At 64.2% G+C, this 10,990-nt stretch overlaps 1 protein-coding gene across 7 annotated transcripts in view; it reads left to right on the forward strand.

Annotated features, from left to right (window-relative positions):
* Positions 1-9,715, forward strand: part of LOC119098438 (uncharacterized) — a 55,621-nt gene extending 45,906 nt beyond the window's left edge. For all 7 annotated transcript variants that reach the window (XM_037221353.1, XM_037221352.1, XM_037221356.1 and 4 more), the window contains exons 4-5: positions 8,719-9,012; positions 9,421-9,715. In XM_037221353.1, coding sequence (XP_037077248.1) covers positions 8,719-9,012; positions 9,421-9,633 — 507 coding nt within the window. In that variant the 3' untranslated portion in view covers positions 9,634-9,715. The remainder of the gene's footprint in view (positions 1-8,718; positions 9,013-9,420) is intronic.
* The last annotated feature ends 1,275 nt before the right edge of the window (positions 9,716-10,990 follow it).

Genomic DNA, 10,990 nt, shown 5'->3' on the forward strand with positions numbered 1-10,990 from the left:
CAGGAAAGTTTTTTTTTCTCTCCAAAACTGCGTCATGGCCTCCAACAAAGTGGACTTAGCGATGACTTACATCTTTATCCGATCCTGGAAGATGGGACGCCGTTGCAGGAAACCAAGAGTGTCCCGTTCAAGTTAAAAGCATCCTGCTCTCTTGAAGTTCAACGTATGGTCACAACGTCAGTTTGAATGACGAAGGAAAGTACTTTGCGGATCTGATCTTTACCGCATTGCAACATGTATCTGGACTTGCATCATCACTGATCTGAAGACGGTGATGGCCCGTGGAGTGCCCCGCCTCTCCTTGAGCGTAGAATTCATCCCAACAGGTTACTAACGAGGAAGTCGCTTCCCGGACCTGGCAAGTGTCCAACAAGTGTAACATCACCTGTATCTTTGCGGATCTTTGCGGTATGCATTTGACGTCACTGGTGAATACCGCAGACGCATGTGACGGGTTATCAGACGCATAAGATGCTGTCGGCTCATTGCAGCAGTTTGCGAAACAGAACACGATCTCTTGTTTAAAGTGTTGTGTCCATTTCACTGCGGTATCGCTATGATTTAAAGTACTCTTTCAGTTGTACACTTGACGTTTCAATTTTAAATGTAATAATACGGTAGTAATTTAAATGTAGTAATACGGTAGTATGCTAGGCAGCCATGATGGCCAGCACCACTCGCGAAATTCTGGTCCCCACTGCGTCGCTTGTTTATTGGCGCACGTGACAACCCCTCCCATACGGCGCACATGCACCAGACTCGGACCAGGCACAGCGGCGCCGCGCAGTTACGGCGGCCCGCGTGTGCGCCTCACAAGTACGCCCGAACTCCGGCGACTGCGACGCAGCACACGACAGACGCCCAGCACGGCGCAGACGCCGCCGGCGCGACGGCCGCGACTGCAGCGGCGCGCTCTCGGTGCTCGTTCCGACGCCGGCGTTCCCAGACGCTGAACGGCTGGGGCGCAGCGGCGCCGGCTGAGGCGGTCAGTCGGGCTGCGTGCGTGGCGTGCCGTGCGGTCCCGTTGCTAGCCCGGCCTATGATGATCCAGCGGAAGATGATGACGCCCACGCTTCATTTCGTGCCGTCCGCAGAAATACGGTGTTAACTGTTGTGGGGCTTTGGCGGCTTAAAAGGCCACATTACTGCACCGCTGTCCGTTAGTGCCTTGCGTTTCAGTCGGGGCTTGCGCTTTCCGAGAGAATTATCCGTCAGGTGCTTTTGTTCTCATCTCACGTATGGGCTTGTGTTCTCATCTCACGTATGGGCTTGAGCGTCGTCAGCGCCGGGATCATCGCTGTCGCTGACGGCCGTCTGTCTCGTGACTCCTCTTCGGGAGAACTTCTCGCAACCGGGTGTGACTGGGATGGCGCCCGCCGAACTCATTCCAACTCGAAACAAAGCGCCTTCAGCCGGACCCGCCCGTGACCATAATCTCCCGATATGGCAGCACTGACGGCAGGGCTGCCCCGCCGACCGGCGGCGGCGAAGGTCACGAGCGTTTCGGCGACGTCGTTCGCGTTTCCATGGAGCATTTGCCGGGGCCGCGCCGGCGTGCCACCGCCACGTGGGTTTTTACGGAGTCTAATTTGAACGTCGCCCTTGCCTTGTGCGCCCGGCCGCCGCCCACACCGCTTCGGCGAAGCTTTCCGCGCCCGCTGCCGTCCCCGGGCGGCGGCGGTGCCTTCGCCGGAATCGGCACCAATCGGAAATGCTTCGGCCGGCCGGCGAGCGGTGGCGACGCGTGTGGCGCGGGTGCCGGCGGAAATGCCGCCGGGCCGCCGGGCGACGGCGCGCACAGGTGACCGAGGCTCCCTCCCCTCCTGCCCCGCCCCGCCGTCTCGCCCGACCTCCGCCGGCCATCTGATGGCGATCTGGCGGACGCGGTGGGTTTACGAGGCGCGAGCGTGTTCTGCTCGCGCCTGGCGGCGGCTTCCCAGATCGGGACGGCCTGTTAACATCGTGTCGGCGGTTGGGAAACGTCCGGCACACGAGGCGGAGAGTGGGCGCCTTCCGGTCTCCCGGGACACGGTGGCCGCAGCCGCCAGATGAGGCGTTGATGGTCTCCACGGCGTTCAGGGAAAGACGCTTCACGAGTGCCGTCGAGACCTCCGGAGGTGGTCGTGCGACTCGGACGCCCTTGCGTCAGTGCTGCTCCAGCCGGGGCAAGGGCCGCCAGACGCCAGGGACAGCGACCTCCAGACGGGATTTGTGATTGACCTAGAGCCGCAGGGGAGAAGGCCTGGCCGGATGACTAAGTACCGCCGAGCGAACTCCGGTAACGCGTCTGACCAGGTTGCAGTATGTCTCAGAAGCTCGCTTGAGTGTTGCATTCGAGAAACATGGCAAGTCGTGAAGTGGTTTACTAGCCAACTGGAACTAACCGGCTCTTGGCAGCCGGCCATGAATAAAAGTGAATCGCAGCAAGCACCTAAATATAGCCTTAATACGTCAGGCGTGCCGCTGGGTTACGACGACGTTAATGTGTCAGCCCATTGCATTATTCAGCACAGTTTTATCCTGTTTACTATCACTACAAACAAGCAGGAGAGCAACGTCCCGGAAAGCGTTTTCCGGGTACACATGGCACTTCGCAGGGCACCTCTTTCACACCACGCTCAGCGGCCTCGCATCAGACTTTGTAAACATGAGCTGCACCGGCTGCCTCTTGAGTACGGAAGACGTCGGCCAGGCGGCGGAAGACGCGACCTCTCTATCGACGCCGGCCCATCCCAGCGGCGCTCTCAGCTCGCCCCGCGGCCTCGTCGCTCGCTCCCCGGAGACCGGCGCGCCTGTCGCTGCACTCGGCGCCCCCGAACGCCGCCCGCCGGCCGGCGCGTCTTCACGTCGGCCGACGGCGGGACGCTCTGGCCGTGAATCGTGCCACCAGCTGCCGTCGCGTTTCGGCGGGGGCTGGTCGCTGCGCGGCGCGGCGACGTGCGCCAGGTGCGGCCGCGTCCGCGCCGGCAGTGCCGCGCGGAAGCCCGGTCGCCGGCGGCCGGCCGCTCGCCAGACGAGGTCGGCGACATGGCGACGGAGGAGCCAGCGCGGCTGGTGCTGGCTCCTCGTTGTCGGGTCGTCGGGACCGCTGTCGGTCGCCGCTGAAGCGCCGTGTCGTCGCGGCGCGGAATGCCGACCCGCAGCGATCTTCTGCGGCCGTCGCGGTGCGCCCCGGCAATCTTCTCGTCATGATGCGGTCCCGCTCGTGCTCCCCCACCCCGAACGCCCCACCTGGCGAGCCGTCTTGATCGCTCGTGGCGAGCCTGGTCTTTCAGCGACGCCTGTCTGCATTCCCACACCCCTTCCGGTATGGGCGCGGGGGCAGAGAGACGAGGGGTTCATACCCCACCCACGACATGTAAAAGCTCACATTAACCCCATGCCAAGGCAAAGTAAGGATGGACTTAAAAAGGTCTTTCCTCACCCTTTCTGGGACTAAATACGCCTTTGGCTCCCTTCGCTCCCCCGTTGCGCCTGCAGAATGCCCGGGTGTTCCCGTCTGCGCCCCCCCCCCCGCGGCCCACCACCTGAACCGCGATTTCTGCCGATACCACCGGCTGGCGGTGTGGCAGGATTCCCGACCGGCCGGCCGGTCGGCACGGCGTCACCGGGCAGGTGACGTCAGGCCCGTGTGCCTGCCGCCGCGGACAATGCGCCGCAGGCGTCCGGGACAGAGCGCGCCAACGTGACGGAGCGGAACGGACGGCCGCCGCCACTGACTCAGTCGCGCCGGACGGCACGTGTGACGCGACTGGCGGCGCCGGGCCGCGCCGCGCCGGCGCCGGCGCCGCTGAGGCCGCCGGCGAGTCCGCGGCGCCGGCGAAGCCGCGGCGCCCGCTCAGCCAAGCTACACTTCGGGCCGGAAGTAGTCGAGCGACGGCCGTCCAGGTCGGGCTAGCCCCTGGTTCGGGGGGTGTTCGCTCGGTCCGCGGATCAGTAGGGGTGTTCACCCTTCACGCGGATCCGCCGTCGCCGCCGCCCGCCGTCCGCCGCCTGCCGACCGCGGCGGCCAACTGTGGTTTGATTGGCCCAATAACGCTGCATCCACGCGGCGCTCACGCCGGCTCGGCTCTGATTGGCCGAGCCCGGTGATTCGCGTGCCGCGATGGAGAAAATTGTCGTCGATTACGGTAAAATATTTTATATATGACGAGCCGGGCGGGCGGCGCGCCACCAATCAGAGTACAAGTACCCGGTCGCCCGGCCAATGAAAGCAGCCCATTCAGCCCTGCAAGGCTGTCCGTGCTTTGCTCGAGTCGTTCGCGAAGCACTTAATCGGTTGCGACTGGGGCGGTGCGGCGGTCGCCCCTTGGAAAGACCGGTCCGGCGTGCAGCACGGCGTGTACGCGCCGCCATTCCCCGCCGCGGCCCGTTTTCCACGGCTTGCTGTGGTCGGCGTCGAAGAGGATGTCACGGTTGTAGCTGGGACCCGAGTGCGCGGCGTCCGCCGCCACGACGAGCCCCAGATCACCGCGCTCTTAGACACAACAAACTTGTCGCGTCGTGCTCCATTTGCGTCAGCATCAACTGCATCGATGAAATGTGCACGTTCGGGCGGCTTGCGTCAGTTAGTGCGATTTTGCAGCCGTTGCATAAGGGGCTGCGAACGTGGACCTAACGGCCCACTGTGTGGCGAGGCGTGGACCGGAGCAAACTGAACATTCCGGCGTTTCTTTCTGACTCAACAGGCGTTCCGCCGCGCCGGCCCCGGTCTGGGGCGCGGTGACATGCCTCTCCTCCACCCCCGCCGCCCCTCTGAAGACGACCGCCTTCCGGTCTCACGTTTCCCGTCCGGCGCCGCGCGGCGTCCCTATATGGCGGCACTTGCGCGTCTGCGCTGAGGTCTGTCGGTGACATAAGAGGTGACGGTGACGGTGAGGTGACGCGTGAGTGAGGTCACACCTGACCCATGCGTCACGGCGACCCTGGCGCTGTCTGCGTCTGGCCGCCGGCTCGCGTGCCGCCGCCTCCACACTGTCTGGCGGCCGGCGCTCTCTCGGCTTCCTGCAATTCCCTGCCTTCTCTGCAACGCCCTGGTGTGTCAGAAGGTGCGTCATGCCCTATGTGGACATCCCGGATTGTGTGGCATTGCATCTTTGCCGTCTTACCCTTCCCGGCATGTCCGTTATCCCCAGCCATGTGGGGCCAGGCTCTGGCTGACCGGCAAAGTCGACTCTCACGGGCTTATGGAAAGTGCGGTGCATCCTCGAAATGCCAGTGGAAGCCTCGGAGGCGGCGAGACCCGACATCGTTCGCCTGAGCGGCACGGCCGGCGCTAGCACGCCTTCTGGAGGCGACTCCGCCCTTCGCATCCCGCCTCGGCCAGACAGACCCATCAGACGGCCGGGATGGCCGGCGCTCCCGTCTCCGCCCTGACCGCCCGATGAATGGACCGGCCCTGAATGAAACGGCCGTCGCTCGCGCGAGCCGGCCGCGCGCGGCGCGCCCAGCGTCTGTCGCTGCGGCCGCCGAGTCGCGCCGCCGCATTCCGAGCCGTGTCGACGGCGGGCGGGCGGGCGCCGCCGCCAGCCGCCGTGCAGACGGCGGCCCGCCCCGCCCTCCGCGCCGATGACCGGCGGGCGCCGGCCGGGCGCCGCCACGCGCCGCGCCAGGAGCCGGCCGCGCGGCGCGCCCGAAACGCGCTCGAGGGGACCCGAAGTACCGCCGAGGCGCACGGGAGGCGCGGGGAGCGCTGCGAAGCGCCGCCGAAGCGCGACCGGGCGCAGTGAGGCCGGGGTCTGCGAAGCAGCTTCCCGAGCGCCTTCTGGGAAAGCGGCCGCGGCGCGTCAGCCCGCCGGCGTTGCATTCCTGACTGCCTCATCTCACCAACGCACGCCACGGCGGCGGCGGCCCCCGAAGCTGACGGCGCGCGCGGGCGCCCGCCCGCCCGCCCGGCCAGCACAGCTCGGCTACGTCACCGCTCCAGCGCTGGGGGGGGGGAGGGGGGGGGGGGGGCGCGCTGTGACGGGATTGTGCAGACACGGCTCCCGACATCGTGTGGCCAGGGGCTGAGCGTTCAGTGGCGCCGATAGACATTGTGAGTCTGTGGCTGGGGCCGGTTTTCGGTGCTGCTCGGAGACGATCCGTTTGCCGCGTCAGCTGAGTGTGTTTTGGTTCGGTGCGAGCAACGTTACGCGGTGTGTACGAGCAAAAATGGAGCAAAAATGCCATCCTGCAGGTGTTTCGCTTAACTCAGCTGTGACGCGATGCCCTCAAAGTCGAGGAGCGCCCAGGGTGGATTGAACGGCCTAGATCCTGCTTGGTCGCGGAGAATGCCTGTTATCCTCGTTGCTCACGCTGTTTGATGCCATCAAGGCCAAATTTATCCGGGCGCCGTGGGGAATATTTGTCGCATTGGCAGGATACGCGACGGATCAGATGTTTGTGGCGTCCTTCTTGGTGCGCAAATTCCATAGGACTTTGCGATTCGGAACTTTGTGGGACACGAGCTATGCCACCACTGTCGGTATAACAGAAACGCACAGTGAACATGGAGACCATATGAAACATTTCCCCTGGCCCAAATGATCGGTACGTATCTCTATAGCGTCTGGCGTGGGGTTAGTCTTTCGCGCGTACACCATGCTGCTGTGACAACTTCGAAGGCAATTTGCCTGATGGACACTGCTCCGCAGTGATGCAGTATATAGCAGGTGCCACCAGCGTCAATCATGAACTCATGACGAACACATCATCCAGGGCATCAACAAATCACTTGCAAGCTTGCGGTCGATCAGCTGCGCTCCGCGAGGGCTTTGTGGAGCCGCCCGTCCGGCCTGAAAAAAACTCCGGAGTTCCCCGAGTCAAGGGTAGCAGCTGCTCGTCCTCGAAAACGGCGCGTACAACGGCCTGAAAAACGGCGCGAAATGGCCTGAAGAAAACGGCGCGAACGCGACAGTCGCAGCGGCCGTCCTTGCCCCCACAGGCGGCCCCCATGTCCGGCGCGCTGCAACAAATCGCGCTGGACTGAGGTCACGCGTGGTGCAGCGCGGTCATGAGCCGGTACGCACGCGCCCCGGCGCCCGCCAACTGACCGCCGGCTCTGTGCACGTGCACGCCGATTACCGGCCAGAACGTGCGGCCCGGCGACATAAGCCGATCTTGGCACCGCGTCGAACGGTGCCAGAGCTGCCCCACACGGATCCGATCGGCCAGCTGGCGCGACGCGGCCAGCAGCCGCCGAGCCGGACGCGAGCCATCACGGCGCGGCGCCGGGCGCGTGCCCTCCGGGGTGTCGCCGTCACGCCGGCGCCGGCTGATGCCACCGCCCACGAGGGCCTCCTCAGAGGGCGGCGCAGCCGAGACGCATGGCGCGGTGGCGGCGCTCGTCGCGTGATGTCACGCAGCCGCCGCTCGTGCCGGCGCTGGCGGCGGTGATTCACGGCGTGACGAGCTCTGCCCCGGGTGGTGAGCGCGTCCTCCGGCTGGCTCGGGAGGACCGCAGTCGGTTCCAAAAAGGAGATACACACGTGGAACCGCTGTCGGTTCCACGGGTCCGTCTCCACCGCACACGCCGTTGGTCCACTCGAGCCTGCCGGCCGGCTTCGGCGCGAATGCCGGGTAGCTGTTCCGATGATCGCTGTACGCTCGCCCAGTACCCTGAGCGGCGGCCGGGCTGCGGCTGCTTACCAGCGGAGGGCCTCCCGTACCCCCCCCCCCCCCCCACAGCCAGGGGCGTGAGCCTCGGAACTGGGCGGTGCGGTTCCGGTCCGTGGACGGCCGGGGCCCCTTTCGCGGCGCCAGCCGAGACCACTGATGCGCAATGGCGCTGCCGAGGTCAGGTCCGGTCAGCAGGTCGAAAGTTTGTCGCTCGAAAAGTATGGCTTAAGCGGTGATGCTTCATCCGCACGTTGCCAGGGGCTTAGTACAATAGGAGGAGTAATGAGGACCCCACCCCTTTCTAACCAGACATGAGGGCGCCGGGTGTGGGACGTGCCAGAGCGCCGACGGTGGCCCCCGGCTGAACCTCCGGCGGCGCCGCCTCTGACGGCGCCGCCCACCAGACTGTGGGCCTCGGGCGGTCCCGAGGGGCCGTCTCTGGCGACCACGTCACCGCGCAACGGTCCACGTGGCGCTTCTGTCACAGGCCGCTGACTGGTCTGGCACTGATCCGTCGGCGGATGGCGACGGATCGTCAAACAGCGCCGTCGCACTGTCTTCGGTTACGTCAGGGCGATACGTGAGATGTCCGGCCGGGTCGAGCCGGCTGATCGAGATCTAATCCGGCGGCGAGAGCTCGCTCGCAACTGACTGGATTGACGGCGGGCCGTGGCCCGTGGCCTTGGGGGTTCAGCGAGTACTGTGGCGGTCGTTGATCTGGTTTTGTTGCGTGATTTGGGACGGCTATCCGCCGTCGGCCCTTTCGGCGTTCTCCCGCGCTGTGAAGAGCGGCAGCAGTCTGGACTGTCTTTCTGTACCTGCCCAATGTCTTGCGTCGTCCCTGCCCTCGCCGCCCAACTAGCGTTCGATGAAACGCACGCCATCAGTTCCCACCGCGATATTCGCACCAGATGTGCCATGTCCCCTCTTATCCCCCCCCCCTAACCCCTCCAATGTGCGCTCCGTCTCGGCTGGGGTTCGAGGAGTATTCGCTCTCCCTCCCCTCCCGCCACATATCGTCACTGTTTCGACTGGGGCAGGCCCCCCGCTACTGCCCAGCCCGTGCTTCCCGCGACGCCGTCATCGGCCGCACCTCACCACGCCCTCCTCCGTCGCCAGGTACGGTCGACGTACCACGCGGACCAGTCGGAGATGCTGCGCGACTGGGGCCACCACAACATGAGCTGGCTCGGCTTCGTGCGCGCCACCATCGACCAGGCGGAGGCGCAGCTGGCGCAGCAGGACGCGGCCGACGGCGGTCCGAGCGCCATCAGCCTCGGCTCCGCGCTCCGCACCCACTTCGCCAATCTGCAGCGACTGGCCATCGGCTTCGAGCAGATGACCGTTGACGCCGCGCTGTATGGCGACCCGAATCTGGACGCGTTCCGGCGCCTGCAGGCCGACCTTATGCAGGTGAGCGGCGGGGTAGCAATGGCGCGAGCTCCGAGGCTCGTCCCGGTGGTGGCGAGGCGTGTTCTTGCAGGCGACTTACGTGTTCAATACGTGATCGTGCAGTTTGGTAGAAGGGAGCCGTGGCTGAGACAGCATAACGTGTTCATAAGCAGCGCGGCGGTTGCACAGTGGTAGTCGTCGGCTGCTACTCCGCCAGTTTGATTGTCTCACTGCGCCGAATGGACTTTTTTCTTTTCCCATTTCGTGGCGAAGGCCTCTTGACGCCCACGCACTCCACCTCACTCCACCTGACGCGTGTTGCTACGCCTGGGCTGCCCACCGCTGTCCGCGCCGGATCGCTGCGGCCGCCGCTCGGCTTCCCGGCCTGCCTGACTCGACCTGACCTGACCTGACTTCTCCGTCCGGCAGCTGCTCTGCGAGCTGCAGATCGCGCTGCTGGAGAAGCGGCTGGCCGCCGACAGCTCAGTCACTGCCGACATCATGGGCCAGGACGTGCGAGACATGGACAGCAGCCGCGGGCGCAACCTCCGCAACTGGGTCATCATCCGCGAGTACATAATGTACCTCGCCCACCTGGACAAGGTGTTCGGCGCGCTGCGCCGCCGGCTCCCCGACGAGTGAGCCGCTGGAGCAGCCAGATGCAGCCGCGGCTATCAGACGCGCCGGGCCGCGCGGCTCCGCAGGCCGGCGAGCAGCGGCGCTGTCGCTGGCGGCTGCCGGCGCTGTCGGACGGTAGGTCCGACGCGCCGCTCCGATGCCGCGCTCCGAGCCGGCGCTCCGAGGCGGCGCTCCGAGGCGGCGCTCCGAGCCGGCGCTCCGAGACGCCATGCCGGGGATGCCGCCAGGCGTTGTTGTATTCAGCGTGTTGGTGTTGCCGTGCAACTGGCGCGAGACGGGCGGATGTGATACGTGTGGGCGCGGCCGCGGGCCATTTCTAGTATTATCGCGAACCAAACGATCTGACCATTGATCTGAGCATAGCAGTACAAACGCCGGGGACAGGACGAGTTGTGCGCGAGGCGGCGGGTCTGTGGGCTGGATGTGGACCGTGTGACTTCGTGATGAACCTGTGACGTCACGATCTGGCCGCGGGCGACGGTGCCGTCCCCGCCCGACCGCGCTGTGTGTGCAATTCAGAGGGCGCGCCTTCTGCTGGACTGGGCTGGTCTGCGCCGGGCTGTGCGGTCGCCTCGCTGGCTCGAGCTGGGAGGCACTGGCGTGGCGCCGCTGCGTCCGGCGCCTGCAGGACGTGCCGTGGCCGGCTGCGCGTGTCGCGTCGTCCACAACGGTACCACCGAACCCCGAGTCGGACGGCGCTGCTGTTTGTTGTTGTTTTGTGGCCTCCTCTTGACGGGCTGCTTTGCTGATGTATCGAAATGGCAGCTAGAATGGTAATGACTCAACCTATGAGCACGATGTTCCTGTTCGGTCGCGTTTCCTGTGATATGGTGTATTTATTGGGACGTTTCTGCGTAGCCGTGGAATCAGTGAGCTCATGTCACTCGCTCTTAGCTGTCCTGTCTAATTAACAGTCTTCGTGTCTATTTATTAAATGTACAGTATCCCAACGTTACTTGAGATGAAGCCTTTTTATTACATCTTCTCGAAGCCCGACGAGCACGCCTCCAGAATAACAAGCTGCAAAGACAGGTTTTGAAACACCTGTCCTCGAAAAAAACGCAAAACGGGCCCAAGAACACTGGTTACCACTCGAAGCTTTCGAAAAACACTCTGGTTTAATTCACTAACCTTGATGCTCAAACCTTAAAGGAAATGCCTCACATTTGCATGGGGTTTTGAACTGAAATAGCAGTCTTCAAGATCATTCAGTGCGGTTCGCAGCCCCGTCCTTAAGACGGAACTGTGAACCTTTTCAGTTTCTGAACCCCACGACCACGAAGATACGCAGACTTTTTCGGGGAACCTTGCAAGGTCACCTAGGCATCCATGACGGCATAATGACGTCATTGAAATCCTG

This window comes from Pollicipes pollicipes, unplaced genomic scaffold (assembly GCF_011947565.3).
Source record: "Pollicipes pollicipes isolate AB1234 unplaced genomic scaffold, Ppol_2.1 Scaffold_4740;HRSCAF=5597_pilon_pilon_pilon, whole genome shotgun sequence".
Lineage (NCBI taxonomy): Eukaryota > Metazoa > Arthropoda > Thecostraca > Pollicipedomorpha > Pollicipedidae > Pollicipes > Pollicipes pollicipes.